Genomic DNA, 16,726 nt, shown 5'->3' with positions numbered 1-16,726 from the left:
ATAGAGGAGGTGATATTACATTATAGAGGAGGTGATATTACATTATAGAGGAGGAGATATTATATTATAGAGGAGATGATATTACATTATAGAGGAGGTGATATTACATTATAGAGGGGGTGATATTACATTATAGAGGAGGTGATATTACATTATAGAGGAGATGATATTACATTATAGAGGAGGTGATATTACATTATAGAGGGGGTGATATTACATTATAGAGGAGGTAATATTACATTATAGAGGGGGTGATATTACATTATAGAGGAGGTGATATTACATTATAGAGGGGGTGATATTACATTATAGAGGAGGAGATATTACATTATAGAGGAGGTGATATTACATTATAGAGGAGGTGATATTACATTATAGAGGAGGTGATATTACATTATAGAGGGGGTGATATTACATTATAGAGGAGGTGATATTACATTATAGAGGAGGTGATATTACATTATAGAGGGGGTGATGTTACATTATAGAGGAGGTGATATTACATTATAGAGGAGGTGATATTACATTATAGAGGAGGTGATATTACATTATAGAGGAGGTGACATTACATTATAGAGGAGGTGATATTAAATTATAGAGGAGATGATATTACATTATAGAGGAGGTGATATTACATTATAGAGGAGGTGATATTACATTATAGAGGAGGTGATATTACATTATAGAGGGGTGATATTACATTATAGAGGAGGTGATATTACATTATAGAGGAGGTGATATTACATTATAGAGGAGGTGATATTACATTATAGAGGAGGTGATATTACATTATAGAGGGGGTGATATTACATTATAGAGGGGGTGATATTACATTATAGAGGGGGTGATATTACATTATAGAGGAGGTGATATTACATTATAGAGGGGGTGATATTACATTATAGAGGAGGTGATATTACATTATAGAGGGGTGATATTACATTATACAGGAGGTGATATTACATTATAGAGGAGGTGATATTACATTATACAGGAGGTGATATTACATTATAGAGGAGGAGATATTACATTATAGAGGGGGCGATATTACATTATAGAGGAGGTGATATTACATTATAGAGGTGGTGATATTACATTATAGAGGGGGTGATATTACATTATAGAGGGGGTGATATTACATTATAGAGGAGGTGATATTACATTATAGAGGGGGTGATATTACATTATAGAGGAGGCGATATTACATTATAGAGGGGGTGATATTACATTATAGAGGGGGTGATATTACATTATAGAGGAGATGATATTACATTATAGAGGAGGTGATATTACATTATAGAGGAGGTGATATTACATTATAGAGGAGGTGATATTACATTATAGAGGAGGTGATATTACATTATAGAGGAGGTGATATTACATTATAGAGGAGGAGATATTACATTATAGAGGAGGTGATATTACATTATAGAGGAGGTGATATTACATTATAGAGGCGGTGATATTACATTATAGAGGAGGAGATATTACATTATAGAGGAGGCGATATTACATTATAGAGGAGGTGATATTACATTATAGAGGAGGCGATATTACATTATAGAGGAGGTGACATTACATTATAGAGGAGGTGATATTACATTATAGAGGAGGCGATATTACATTATAGATGAGGTGATATTACATTATAGAGGAGGTGATATTACATTATAGAGGAGGTGATATTACATTATAGAGGAGGTGATATTACATTATACAGGAGGTGATATTACATTTAAATCACCGGTTTTTATCTCTCTTTTTATACACTCTAAAATCCTATTTGCTTTAGCAGCAGCTGCTTGACATTGAGCGCTGCTGCTTTGCTTATTTGTTACTAGTTATAAGCAGAGGTTTACTACAGATAGCTGTCAATAAGAAAATAAATCATAGTTTATTCAGTTGCATGGAAATTATACTTTTATTATTAGCTACATAGCAGAAGAGTAGGTAGTTGGAACATGAACAGCGCATGCTTATGAAACAATTAGGGGAGGCCAGAGACTTTGAAATGACAAGACTCCGCTACTAATCCAACACCTGCGCGTGGTAAACAATTTCTTTATATGTCTTCAGGGTTACATTCATTTAAAGCTGGTGCGTAAAGGGTGAAGAGCTGGGTTGATGCTCAGAAGGTGCAGAGGAATGGCAATCGAGTGCGGCATCTCAAAGAGAACCACTGGCCGGCTGAGAGGAAGATAAAAGGGTTAAGATTAGAAGAGGACCAGAGAAAGTAAAACATGACTGCAGGATTTCACTGTGCTTAGGGTTTGTTTCTAGTCTCTAACTATGTGAATACATAAGTCTGCATCGGAGCTGTGTACACCAATTGATAGCAATGGTAGTTTCTATGCTTGCATTGACTGCTGGAAGAAATTTAAATTGGACTATATAGACCCTATTAGATGATAAATGTCAGAGTCCCCTTATTTACAGACCGAAATCTGCGTTTCCCCAAAAAAATAAAAAGTCATATAAATATAAAGGTAGAGAAGTTCCATAGTGATGCTGATATAAAACACTGCAAGTAGCTCTCACAGTAAGGCCATGATCCCACGTGGCGTGATCGCTGAGGATTTGTCGTGCGGACTTCACACCGCAAATCCGCAGCAATTTACAGTACAATAAATGTGGACGGGGTTTTCTAATCCGTATAGAAAAATGAGAAACTGCAGATTTTCTCATCCGTAGAAGGCTCATTACCGTGCGGAAAAGCAAATTGTCACCATTTCATCTGTACTTACTGTGTAAATTCATGGCAACACACCATCGTCCATAGGATTTGCGTTGTCCCGATGCCCAGTTGGCATAATCCAGTCGGCTTCGATCAATATTCCGGTATGGAAAACACTAAAAATAAATTATGTTTAAAACAAAAGTATAGAGTTAAAAGAATAAAAAAAATAAAAAGATGAAAAGTTGATTTTGTCATGTGGCACACAGTGTCGGCTTCTCCTTCAGTCATTCAATACTATTTCTAAAAAAAAATAAAACTTAGTGACTTTAATTTCTTAAAAAGTCCTTTCATTACCTCCATATATCAGTGTCAAAGGGAGGCTGAATTGTCGGGGGCAGTAAGGGCCATGGACTTCTTATAGGGTTTTTTCAGTTTCCAAAAATACCACCAGCCTGGTAAATAGGGCTACAATATACTTACAGTCAAAATTCCTCCGTACACTGGTGACCAGGCCGAAGCGATGATGCCTCCATATTGATGTCAGATCACAATACTTCATTGTTTAATGGCTGCTCCGGAGCTCTACATCCCACGGGCGACACACCACTGTGGTAAATGTCGGTGGGGTCTAAATGCATTGGATGGTGCAGCCACGTGACATCACATAACTATGGACATGACGTCATTGTTGCCTAGTCGTCGTAACAGAGCATGAGGGTCCTGAAAGATTTTTTGGAACTCATGCCGGTTGGCAGATTTTGTGTTCCCAGAAAGTGAACTGCACATCTTTATAGGGGGCTGGAGCTCGGTTTTTGTGTTACAGCGCTCGGAATAATCCGATACCTTCACAATTCTATAGAGTTAAGTGATAAAATATTGGCTGGCGATTGCAGGTATCTAGAATTTTATACAGATGGAAAGCAGGGAACTCTGCCCTAAAGATAGTTCATATATCTATCATACAGGGGCATACATCCGGTAGAGATGATATGGGTCCCATGAGAATGAAGTCCGGCACCGTCTGCCCTATTCCTCTTTTATATGGGCTGTGAAAATATACACAGACCTTCTGTTCTCCAATTGTAATGGGAAAGGGTAATAAGTATTGGGCGCCCATGTCTCAGGATGGTGGGGTGTGATTATCAAGCCCTGGTAGGGTGTCCCGTATCATATCTTTCCATGGGGCCCCATAGAAATGAAAAAACATTCATTGGAAGAGGACACAAGAACACATAGAAAACGTGGCTGTACATACTGTATTTCTCTTCCAAACACCAATCCAAACATAGCTGATGTTCCTACAGGTTTTCCTCAGGAATCTTCTTAAGAAATTATTTGTTCCATAGCTATGAATGGAGCTCAAATTTCCTCTCCGACAACGGCAGATACGCTAAAAAAGAAAAAGAAATAGAAAAAAACAATGTTCATTTTAAATCACAATATCGGTCTAGTTATATAATAGTAATAGCGTATGTGTGTATAGTATATAAGAGATATTAGTTACAAACCCTTAACCCTTTATTGACCACCGATATGCCTTTTTGTGAAGTCATTAAGGGTACTTATGCCGTGAACAGGCGGCGCTGTGACATAAGCCTGACACAAGTGTCCCGTGCCGGCTAGAGCAAGTGTCGGGCTGTCTATAGACAATAGTGGTGTATAGTGTAGGTATATCCAGCACTCACAATAAAAGTTCTAAGGTTTATTAGGTCATGTTTAAAACAAAAAGGTTAAAACAAAGAATCCCGGTGTTAGGGATCTGCCAGGTACTACGTCTAGGTATACTCCTGGGATTAATCAATCCACACCTGAGGCCAGACCTGTTAGACTGACACCGTCTCCCACCAACCAGGGTGGCAGGCTCAGGAGTGGGAGAGCCTATCGCGGCCTGGTCAGTCGGAGTTAGCTCCGCCCCCTGTCCTTTATTTGCCAACTTCTCGGTCGTCGCTAAGCCTCTTACGGACCTTACTCGCAAAATAGTTGCGAGTAAGGTCCGTAAGAGGCTTAGCGACGACCGAGAAGTTGGCAAATAAAGGACAGGGGGCGGAGCTAACTCCGACTGACCAGGCCGCGATAGGCTCTCCCACTCCTGAGCCTGCCACCCTGGTTGGTGGGAGACGGTGTCAGTCTAACAGGTCTGGCCTCAGGTGTGGATTGATTAATCCCAGGAGTATACCTAGATGTAGTACCTGGCAGATCCCTAACACCCGGGACTACGCTTACGCGTTTCAGACCAGTGAGGTCCTTAATCATAGCTTGTCTATAGACAGCCAGGCTCCTGCTGTAATGGGTGGGATCAAAGTTAGCTTCGATCCCACCTGTTGCTTTTCCTGTTATAGCCCCACATGCTATAGTCACCTGGCTACACCTCATCTTAGCACTTGTGACTATTATGGGCAAATTAACAAATTGCCAGGTTAGAGAAAATGAACACAATGAAAAGTTGGTTTCATAGGTGAATATATTGTATCCTTACACAATTTGACACAATTTTTAGGGCTTTGTAATTAGACATATAAACATACCCGGGCTCTTTGGAAGGTCCTAGAGGCGAAAAAGACATGGTAGCTGCATGTTCCTTTATCAGGACAGACAGCATCTTCTGCTTTCTCAGTAACATCCGGCTCAATATTGTCACTTTCCTGACTCAGAGACAAGCCATTTTCATCACACTCGTCCTCTTTCTCATCGTTGGCTTCATCAAATGACTCAAAGTTATTACCTTCATCATTGGTCACTTTAATTAACTGATCAAAGTTTTCCTCAGCATAATCTCCTGTGAACAAAAAAATATTATAATTGAAGAACACAACTTCTACTGTAGGGTTATTGGCTCCTTAAAGGAGTTAGTTGATTTTTGGATGTTGGATTAAGGAACTTCTTTATCATAAAAGGGCAATTCCAGACAATTGAACTGAAATAATCTTTTGACTAATGACCCTGGAGACAGAATACAAAAGTGTTAGTTTATGCTGATGACACAAATTTTGATGGATACTTAAAACTCATCTTAATTGTAAAAAATTACAAAAAAGACTTTGATGAGCTGGCAGCATTGGCAAGAAGGTGGCAGATAAAATGTAATGGCTATGAATGTAAAGTAATGTACAAGTAGTGGTAATGGCATGGCTGTGTATTGGAATACAACTTGCCATAACAGAACAAGAGTAGGACCTGGTTATTTTGGTTACAAGTCTGTTAAGCAGCGGCACTCAATGTCAGGCAGCAGCTGCAAAAGCAAATTGGATTTTATGGAGTTTAAAAGGAGAGAAAAAGAAGTGATTCAAATATAATATTGCCCCTCTATAAATTCCCTGTAAGCTCTTGGTTTGAATATGAGGCGCAGTTTTGGGCTCCACACTTTAAAAGTATATAAAGCTGGAGAGGAGTCAAAGGTGAGTGAATAACTACAGTAAATAAATGGTATCTGAGGTCTTGACTTTATTTAGCTTGGAAAAACTAAATCTTGAAGATAATCCTAATATATGTGTAACATTAGCTTGGCCTGGTTGAACATGGATATGTGGAAAAGTATCTATGTATAAACAGTGGCCAAAAAATAGTCAATCTGAGAGATCTAAGATGTCTTGACGTAATAAAATAAATTTTCCACCCCAGCAGTGACCACTATCCTACTAGCCAAGACAACTGATCTGATTGAGCAGCAACATCAAGAATAATTTATCTATTATGAACTCACCAGATTCTTGGGCAAAGGTGGTCCCCACCAAAAGCAGCAGTAGAAGGCTCAACATGTCTTCTAGGTGTCTTCTCACACTTCTGAAGGTCTTGTTCAGCTGTGTTCTTATGTTTAAGGTCTTCTCTTTTATAGCTGTATTTTAGGAACCTGATCATTAGCCCGGGAAGCTGATAAGAAATGGTGCAAAATCAGATAATACCAGCCTAAAGGATTACCTAAGTTTAACGGTCCAAACTTTAATGTGAACTCATGTTTCTTAGTATTTGCCTAATTTAGGCTGTTATAAGACAAACGTGTTAAATTCATTTAAAATAACACCATAAATAGATCCATATAATGTATTTAAAAGGGATAGCCCCATCCACAGGACATGCCATTAATATCTGAAATAGGTGGGTGCACCACCTCCGGGACACACATGTATCAGGGGAATTACTTCAGTTGAAGAATAGAGAGGTGACCAATGGTGTAACTAGAGTCCTGTGGGGCCTGGCAAATTTTGGACCCCCCCCCCCCAGTATACCCAAACACATTGTGTCACCACTTCTATGTATTATTTATGGATTCATTCATACATACACGCTCTCCCCTTATTAAATATATGTGCAATTTAAAATTCATGCATTAATTCATTTATGTAAAATCTTTCTAGCCCTTTTACTCCTGTGGTCCAATGTCACTCACTTTGCCAAGAACCTGCTTCTACCCCACCTTAACAAGAGATCCAGACAAAGCAACCTTATCGACTGCCCAGATCAGCAGGTTCACAGACAGGCTGTGCAGGTGGCAATCCAATTAGAGCACCCCCACAACAATAGTGTATATATATATATATATATATATATATATATATATATATATATATATATAGATATGTATACACACACACAAAATATAGAATACACAATTACATCCAGTAACTCACTGGTGACGTCGCCTCTAATTGGAGTCCCTCTTTCCTGTTTTTTCTCCATTCAGACCATCAACATGATTTCTCCCAAAGACTGCAGATTTTGCTGCCCAGACCACTTTGGCCCCTTGATTCTGCAGCCCATCTGTTATAGTCTGCTTCGTACAATATTTAGAAATAACCAACCAGGCAGCACATTTCACCTATAACCAGACCTGAACCGACAATCTTCCCTAGCAGCAGGTTCCCGGTGGGCCGCTCTAGTAGGTCCCCTGGCCTGCCGCTGTTTAACCCTATAATTAAAGAGGTTATCCAGCATGTAAAACATTTTTGAATACAGATACGAATGTAATAAAACAAAAAGAAAAACAATACTCTATTCCTTTTCACAATGATCCAGCACTGGCGCTCCAGTGGTCCTTCTGGTGTTAGTTTACAAGCGGCCTCAGTGGTCACGTGCCATACCAACAATATCACCATTCAAAAACGGGAGCCACGGTGCCAGGAATACGGCACGGGACTACTGAGACCACGTCATTTGCAGCTGTTTTTAAAAGTTTATTACAAGTTGAATAACCCCTAAGTTTTTTTTAATGCATTGTAGGGGGTCCTGGGCCACCTTCCACAGCTCACAAGGGGATGCCAGTCAGTGACAGAATGTTCTTCTATGCGGAGCGGAGCTTGATGCTCGCACGGCCTCCCTTTCCCTCTCTTGCCCATACTGCCTTTCAGTGTCCTCCTCCTCCTGCTCAAGGCAGGTGGTGAGTTTACATACATTAAGCAAAGGCAAGAGACTATTGTACAATCTGGGGCTCATTGTGCACCCCGAGATACACTGCAGAACCTCTAGATCTTAATGAAGAGGGGGTATCCTGTGATAAGACAAGAAGCTTGCGAGTGCCCAATTTACGTCCTCACACTCATATGTACACTTATCGCTATAGACACATTCCAGTTCCCGGGCAGAAGGGGGCACTGTAACGTATTTACCACGCCGTGCTCCGGGACCGGAGTCTCTCTACTGCATACCCAGCCCTGGTAAATCTTCATCCACATCATACCCCTGGAACGTATTGTGACAACTCGGGGGCAAGTTAGGGCTACCTTCTCCATGGTATGAAGGTTGGCACACTAAGAAAGTTCCCACTTCAACACAGTGGATTAGGTTTTAAACTGGCCACAACCAACTTTATTATCCTCAAACACAGCAAAGCAGTTTACAACACAATGCAAAAGTAGACCCTAGACCGTGCAGCCTCTAACTACACACATACAGTGTCCCTTACTGTGAGACCCCGGGCCTACTGCCCAATGCCCCAAAACAAGAACCAGTTTCTCTCACAGGCCTTGCGGAGCCTGACTTCCCCAGACTGGGAGCACTATGGGAAGAGCTTATTTACTGAGCTCTCCCAGCTGACACCTAATTAGGCTAATCAAGAAGCCCAAAGCATGGACTGTCTGGCTGGACGGAAAGCCCACTACTCCATCAAACTAGGACGGTGTATTGGACTCAACCTGAATCTCAGAGAAATGCCTCTTTTGTTTGAGGGACATTTATGACATATCCCAAGGATAGGTCATAAATGTCAGATAGATGCGGGTCCCACCTCTGGGATGGCACCTATCTATAGAATGGGGCTCCCTAAGCCCCGTTCTAGTTTTTGTGCTCATGCTGCCTCCCGGCCACTTACTGATTACATGGTCGGGAGTTACGGAAAGAGCAGGACTCGCTGAGCTACTCTTTTTCCGTAACTACTATTTAGTTCTATGGGAGTTATGGAAAGAGCTCCGACCATGTAATCAGGAAGTGGCCAGGAGGCAGCGTGGGCACAAAAAGCTAGAACGGGGTTTAGGTGACCCCGTTCTAGGGATTGGTGCGGGTCCCAGAGGTGGGACCTGTATCTATATATTTATGATGTATGCTGTGGATATGACATAAACGTCCCTCATGGGAAAACCCTTTTAATGGCAAAAAATTTTTATGTTGATTGTTGTTTGCTCATGGGCTGCACCACATCTTTTTCTTCTGTGACTTTTAGCACTTATTTTGGAATGCGTGGTCAGAGCGGAGTCTGGTTTGATGTCTGTGTTGCTCTAATTAGACACCTTTTTGTGTGGGGGTCCGTCTGGGTTTTGAGTGTTAACCTGCTGGAAACGGTTCGCCTTGTTTTTAAGAGATTCAGGGCACAGAGGGCCCTGCTACCGGTATAAAGTTCCCAGAGACAGTGGTCGGATGCCAGACTTCAGGTTTTGCAGCAGTTGGTAAATCTAGCGTGGCAAGTGCGGAAGATCAGGCTTCGTCAGGTACAACCGTTGATGGATAAGCTGAACTTCGCGTGTTGCATCATTCCCATGGGCCAAACTTTTTGTAGGCGTCTAGCCACCACTATGGGAGAAGGTTTTAGCACAGTACAATGGGAGGTCAGTTTGGTTAGAATGGGTGGTCTCAAGTGACTCTTTGGATTTTTGTACCGATGCAATAGGTTCCTTAGGATTTTGAGGTTATTTTGATGGTCAGTGGTGTGCGGAGTTGAAGCCAAGGGAGTTTTTTTTAAAAAACCTGGCCTTCCCTGAGCTCTCTCTTATTATGGTGGCGTGGGAGGTATTGCGATAGTTTATGCAATCGGAGTGTTTGTTTCCATTGCGACAATCTAACAGTTGTGCAGGCACTCAATAAACAGACAGCCCCTCCAATGAAGTTGTGTTTACTGAGGTACCTGATGTTGTGTTGTCTGTGAATAGTTATTTTATTGCCATACTCGTACCCGGTTTGACTAATAAAATTGCTGATTCGTTGTCTCGTTTCTAGTTGCCCAGATTCTGCCATTTGGCACTGGGAGTCGAGCAGTGGGAATACAGTTCCCAGGTCATCTATGGAGTTTGAGGTTAGGACAGTGGGAGACTTAATCCGCCAGTCTGTAAGTAGTTCCATGTGGGCGGCTTACACAGGAATATGGAGATATTGGGAGAGGTTTGTCAGTAAGGCCTGTGGTTTGCAATGGGATGTCGTTCTGCAGTTGCTGTTTTTTTTTAGGTGCAGCATTTGGTAATAAGTCGCTGACAGTGCTCATCTTTTTACTAAGTTACCAGAAGAACCTGATAGGATAAAGTCTTTTCATGGTACCAAATGATGAAGGGGTAAAGGTGGCAGTGAAAGATGTCAAGGGACCCTCGGCGGCACGCATTGTATGAGATGTTGTTATGCATGGAGATCGTTATCTGAGATTTTCATTCATCATTTTTGTTGGCTTCTTTGGGGGTCTTTACGGTCGGGGAGCTGGTTTCGGCTTACCAGTCTGGAGCAGGTGGGACACACACAGAGGCAGAATAATCAGATTGGTTGCAGGTTACTTAGGTCCAAGATGGATCAGCTCGGCAGAGGGGTGGATGTGACATGGTTTGCAACGCCAGGTTCCAGCATGTGCCCAGTGTTGGGATGACTTCCTAGGGCGAAGGCCACGAGTGGATGGATCTCTGTTCTTGTATGATGATGGGTCAGCCCTTTCTTCTTGCCAGTTTGTCACTGTGTTCAGGTGCGTCTTTCTGCAGCCAGTGAGAAAACTGCTGATTTTAGTGCCCACTCCTTCAGGATTAGATCTGTCACTGGGGCATCTCGGATCTCGGTGGCGGCTGGGTGTGAATGTAGTTTAGATGATTGGTGGGTGTGAGTCTGATCTTTTCAGATTGAATGTGCATCATTTATTACAGTTTATGTTCCACGTTCATTGTATGTCTGGTTGGCCTCGGTGTCCTGCATGCGCCGTCCTCTTGTTGTGTTACGATTTATTACAGGTTCACCGGAGTGTCTGGTCTGGGTTTTGGGCCACTCCTATGTGTTTTGAGGTACCTTATGAGCTGACAGCTGCTCGACAATTGGACTTCCAGCATGACGTGAACCATTTGCACTGGAAAGAGGTGGGTGTGATGCATATGAGTAGGGAGGTTCAGTATTACGCCAGGATTTCTTGCTCTCCAGATGTTTCATTGTTACCTGTTTGGGGGGGAATGACTTGGGGATCTAGACTTCAAGGGGTATTCCGGGCACAAGAAGTTATTACCTATCCACTGGATAGGTGATAACTGTTAGATTGGTGGGGGTCTATCTGCTGGGCCACCCAACCATCACACGTCCGCTGCACAAAGGCATTGAATGGAGTGCAGGTTGGGAATGCGCCCTGGTGCTCCATTTAAACTATATGGCACTAATGGAAACTGACGATCCAAACGCTCTATACACTTATAAAATGTCCTACAAACAAAAAACAAACATAAAAAGGTTGACGTATATTTTTCTACACTCCTTTGCACACAGCGATGTCTTCCTGTTGAATACTGTGAGTAGGTCTGCAATAGGGTAGTGTTACGATCAAACATTATTGTGTTACTGCACCCAGTACACGAATTTCATGGGTACGGTTTGGCTTAGAATCAAGGTAATGTTATCTGGTTTATGAAGCGGAGGGCGCGGTCATCTGACTATATATTTGTCTTGTGAGGTATTATATGTATAACACAATAAACTTGGATTGTTCGGTATATCATTTTGGGCTCTTAATTTCTTCTTTTCCTTTCCCTAAATTAATTTAGACTTAGACTCGACCCATAAATATATTCAGTCCACAGCCCAGAACCCAGAGTTAAAACAGACCCCAGACCAGACCGCTAAATTAATTTATACCCCAGACTAGACCCCAAAATATATTCAGACCCAGACCAGATATTTTATTTAACTTAGACCCAAGACCAGACCTCTAAATTCAGACCAGACCCCCTAAATGAATTCAGAACTCAGAGCAGACCATTAAATTCGGACCCAAACCAGATAAAGATAAAGGATTCAGACCCCAGGCCAGACTCATATGTTTACCCTCCTTACTCCCGGGCTCCTGTTCAGCTCTGGGTACCACCACACACAGGGTCCTAACGACGAAAGTTTCAGGATGCTGTATGAACCGCTGCACAATACCTCTAGACGCTGGACTCCATCAGTACCCATTGCAGTAGCTCCTGAACCTGAGGAGGAGTCTGGGACCGCACTCGTTTGGGGAGAGCAATTGCCCCCAATGGCACCCCCTAAATCCAACCCTGTTTAGACCCTCTTCCTATGCTGGTCCAGTCGAAATTACACCGCCTACGACCGCGACCTGTACGCCACTGAAGGTGACTGCACATTCAAGGCTATCAAGTTATAGAAAGAACGTCAGCCTTGTGGAACAGGAATAATGGGACCCATGTTCTCCTGATAAGTGGAGATCTCAGACTTGAGCCCCTTAATAAATGGGGGCACTCTTGACGGTACTGTTAGTGTGGACAGTGTTGTACTTGCCAGCCAGAGTACCAGAGGATCTTCCGGTGGTCCCAGGCTCTGATACAATTGCAAGGTCTAGCAAAAAACAACCCTATTTTGAGCTGACTTTGGGGGCAATTACATGTCACTCGAGTCTATAGCTTATAGGTTGTGTTTCAATAATTTTTATTGAAGGTTTTCAAAAAAACAAACATGCGATAATCAGTACAAATAGCATCTGGGGGTAGTCCCCACAAATGGAATTGTAACAGGCAGAAATATACCATGTATTACTACAGGTCAGGAAATAAAATAGGGGGAGGGAATATAAAAGAGAAGGGAAAGAAGGAAAGGGAAGACAGGGGAAAGGTAGAAGAATAAGGGTCGAGTGTCCTAGAGGCCATATATACCTAAGAGACCGTCCCTAGATATCCGAGCCATGGTTGCCATACTTGAAGGAAGAGTTGCTCCTTATCTGAGACCATACAGTGTAATCGCTCATTCACCATAATCCAATTCAACTTCGTTTTAACTAAATGAAGAGGAATTACAGTGCGTCTCCAGATGTAGCTATAGCAATTTTAGCTGCCAGAATATTTAAAAAAATATTGACTATTACTCTATCTTATAGGTTGATTCACAAACTTTTATTGATAACGTCTCCAGTTTGTACAATGAAAACAACAATCTTTATGTTACAATTAGAAGTGTCGGTGCGCATGTTCTTCATAGATGGAGGTGGACTTTAGAATTATTTCCTCTAGTGGGCCAAAGAAACTTAATTCCGACACAAGGTGCGGGCCCTGGTTATAATTTTTTCGTCATCAGCCCTTACAGGGGCAGACAGCACGTTCAACAAAATCATATCCATGGTCAAGCTATGAAGTGACGCCAACATGAAGGCGCATGTTACAAAGCAAACCATGTATTGCCTGATCTGCACTATTTATTGGACTGCAGTGTCCAGTACTTATCTGTACAATATGTATGCTATATATTCACTATTTCTCTTGCTGATGTATACAATATCTATTGTGGTGACCAGGCGGCTGGGTCAGGGCATCTCCAAAGCGTCCGGTCTTGTGGGGTGTTCTGGATATGCAGTGGTTAGTACCTAACAAAGGTGGTCCAAGGAAGGACAACCGGTTAACTTGCAATAGTGCCATGGGCGCGCAAGGCTCAGTGACGCATGTGGGGAGCGAAGGCTAGCCCGTCTTGTCTGATACCACAGAAAGGCTAATGAAGCACAAATTGCTGAAAAAGTTACTGATGGCTGTGATACAAAAGTTGTCAGAACACGCAGAACATTTTCAGCTTGCTGCACTTTGGGCTGCGTTGCCTCAGACCGATCTGAGTGCCCATGCTGATGCCTGCCCGCCGTCAAAAGTGCCTACGATGGGTACATGAGCATCAGAATTGGAGTAATGAGCAATGGAAGAAGGTGGCCTGGACTGATGAATCACGTTTTCTTTTACATCATGTAAACGGTCGGGTGGGTGAACGTTGTAGCTGGGGGAAGAGATTGGAACCAGGATGCACTATGGGAAGAAGACAAGCCGGCGGAGGCACCGTGACGATCTGGGCAATTTTCTGCTGGAAACTTTGGGTCCCGGCATTCATGTGGAAGTTCCTTTGACACGTACCACCACCTACCTGAACATTACTGCCAACCAAGTACCCCTTCATGGCAAGGGTATTCCTTAATGGCAGTGCCCTCTTTCAGCAGGATAATGCGCCCAGTAACACTGTTGGTGAGACCTCTCCAAATTGTGCCTAGAAGAAAAGTACAGAACTTGAAAAAGTTTCTTTACCTGATATAAAATGACTTTTTCTTAGTTCTACTATTTTTGGTTCCCCACTGGTGGTGCTCAGTGGTGAAGGAACTTATGTAATCCTTTCTGTATTTCAGTTTTTATCAGATTGATGAAAATGACCACAGGACCAACAGAGATAAAAAGATTAAGACAACGGACTAAAACCTTGTGTAAGAACCGCAGAGCACGTTGCTAAAACTGATGTCAGGAGATATGAAAATATAATTCTACAGAAAAAGGACCCTATTGTTAATATAGTTTATAAAGAATATCTGTACTTTTACTTGTATGGATATGGTTATTGTAAAACGGGTCTCCTGAAGCAGGTTGATATGCTTTTTTTTGTTTGTTTGTTTTTTAAGATTTGCTTTAATTTTGCCTCATTTTAAGTATAATTAAGCAGATAAGTGGGTATATGTCTATTGACATGCGACTAACCTCCCTGTCATATCATAATGTTATAGAAAAAGTCAGAAAATTGATAAAACCATAAACAGAAATCAGCAATATTGAAATACGGCAATTTTGAAGTAGCATTGCCTAATTAACAGGACCCATATTAGAGCAAATGATGAATCTTGTCGGCTGTGTAGAGTCCTAGTTCTTCAGGTGTTATCCAACAGTATGAGTTTTGGTGTCAGTTTGCCTGCGTGTTGTTGAGTCCGCGGTCGCTGACTGCCGGCACGCTGTACTTACCGGCAGCCGCAATCACAGGACACCGTGGGCTTGTCGGCATTTCCCTCCCAGGAGAAGCCAACACATGCGGCTGCACTCTCCTGCCTCTAGGGCGCACCAACAAAATGTTTCCTAACCTATCCCCTTTCATCCTGGACTATATAAAGGGCTCTGCCCTTCCACTCCTTGCCTGAACGTTGTTGTTTTATTCCCATCTTGGTCTAGCAAATGGTCCCGTACTTGTATCCTGCTCCCAGTGTTCCCGTATCCTTCTTTCTGTATCCCGTAACTGTGCTTGTTCCTGAGCTGTACTTAGTGTTGGAGCCATGTTGTCATCTGCGACGTCCAGTGTCATCTGCTACGTCCAGTGTCATCTGCCACGTTCAGTGTCATCTGCTACGTCCAGTGTTATCTGCTACGCCAAGCATCACCTGTGCAAAGTGTCTACTACACCATGACATTAAATATAGGAAAGCTGGGTGACAGGAAATTATATTTAGGAATGCTGGGTGACAGGAAATTATATTTAGGAATGCTGGGTGACAGGACATTATATATAAGAAAGCTGGGTGACAGGAATTATATATAGGAAAGCTGGGTGACCGGACGTTACATGTAGGAAAGATGGATGACAGGGCACTATATATAGGAAAGCTGGATGACAGGACATTACATATAGGAAAGCTGGCTGACAGGACATTGTATATAGGAATGCTGGGTGACAGGACATTACATATAGGAAAGCTGGATGACAGGGCATTATATATAGGAAAGCTGGATGGTAGGACATTATATATAGGAAATCCGGGTGACAGGACATTATATATAGGAAACCTATATCACTCCCTGTTATGTGTGTACTATTGTGACATCGCTGCTGTATACTGCTCCCTGTGATGTGTACTATTGTGACATCACTGCTGTATACTGCTCCCTGTGATGTGTGTATAGATGTGACATCACTGCTGTATACTGCTCCCTGTGATATGTGTATAGATGTGATATCACTGCTGTATACTGCTCCCTGTGATGTGCGTATAGTTGTAATATCACTACTGTACTGTATACTGCTCCATGTGATGTGTGTATAGATGTGACATCACTGCTGTATACTGCTCCCTGTGATGTGTGTATAGATGTGATATCACTGCTGTATACTGCTCCCTGTGATGTGTGTATAGTTGTAATATCACTACTGTATACTGCTCCCTGTGATGTGTGTATAGATGAGATATCACTGCTGTATACTGCTCCCTGTGATGTGTGTACTATTGTGACATCACTGTTGTATACTGCTCCCTGTGATGTGTATATAGTTGTGACATCACTGCTGTATACTGCTCCCTGTGATGTGTGTATAGTTGTAATATCACTACTGTATACTGCTCCCTGTGATGTGTGTATAGATGTGACATCACTGCTGTATACTGCTCCCTGTAATGTGTGTATAGATGTGACATCACTGCTGTATGCCGCTCCCAGTGATGTGTGTACTATTGTGACATCAGTGCTGTATATTGCTCCATGTGATGTGTGTATAGTTGTGACATCACTGCTGTATACTGCTCCCGATGATGTGTGTACTATTGTGACATCACTGCTGTATACTGCTCCCTGTGATGTGTGTATAGATGTGATATCACTGCTGTATACTGCTCCCTGT

At 42.2% G+C, this 16,726-nt stretch overlaps 1 protein-coding gene across 1 annotated transcript; it reads right to left on the bottom strand.

Annotated features, from left to right (window-relative positions):
• Positions 1-1,910: 1,910 nt before the first annotated feature.
• LOC142729280 (proteoglycan 3-like) lies at positions 1,911-14,315 on the bottom strand. The gene is made up of 6 exons (XM_075849247.1): positions 14,228-14,315; positions 6,378-6,544; positions 5,203-5,453; positions 3,933-4,067; positions 2,745-2,850; positions 1,911-2,187 (listed from the first exon to the last, which is right to left on the bottom strand). Exons 2-6 carry the CDS (start codon positions 6,430-6,432, stop codon positions 2,129-2,131), a joined length of 606 nt encoding a protein of 201 aa, XP_075705362.1. The 5' UTR covers positions 6,433-6,544; positions 14,228-14,315; the 3' UTR covers positions 1,911-2,128.
• Between the last annotated feature and the right edge of the window lie 2,411 nt (positions 14,316-16,726).

This window comes from Rhinoderma darwinii, unplaced genomic scaffold (genome assembly GCF_050947455.1).
Source record: "Rhinoderma darwinii isolate aRhiDar2 unplaced genomic scaffold, aRhiDar2.hap1 Scaffold_717, whole genome shotgun sequence".
NCBI lineage: Eukaryota > Metazoa > Chordata > Amphibia > Anura > Rhinodermatidae > Rhinoderma > Rhinoderma darwinii.
This window is presented reverse-complemented; position numbering and strand designations above follow the sequence as displayed.

What these genes read in the sequence shown, in the direction of transcription:
- LOC142729280 (XM_075849247.1), bottom strand. Translation starts at nt 6,432, where the DNA reads ATGTTGAGCCTTCTACTGCTGCTTTTGGTGGGGACCACCTTTGCCCAA. An exon ending in GTGTTTGGAAGAGAAATACA is followed by an intron (nt 2,851 to 3,932) that starts GTATGTACAGCC and finishes ATTTATTTTTAG; the next exon opens with TGTTTTCCATACCGGAATAT. An exon ending in TGTTGCCATGAATTTACACA is followed by an intron (nt 2,188 to 2,744) that starts GTAAGTACAGAT and finishes TCTTCCTCTCAG; the next exon opens with CCGGCCAGTGGTTCTCTTTG.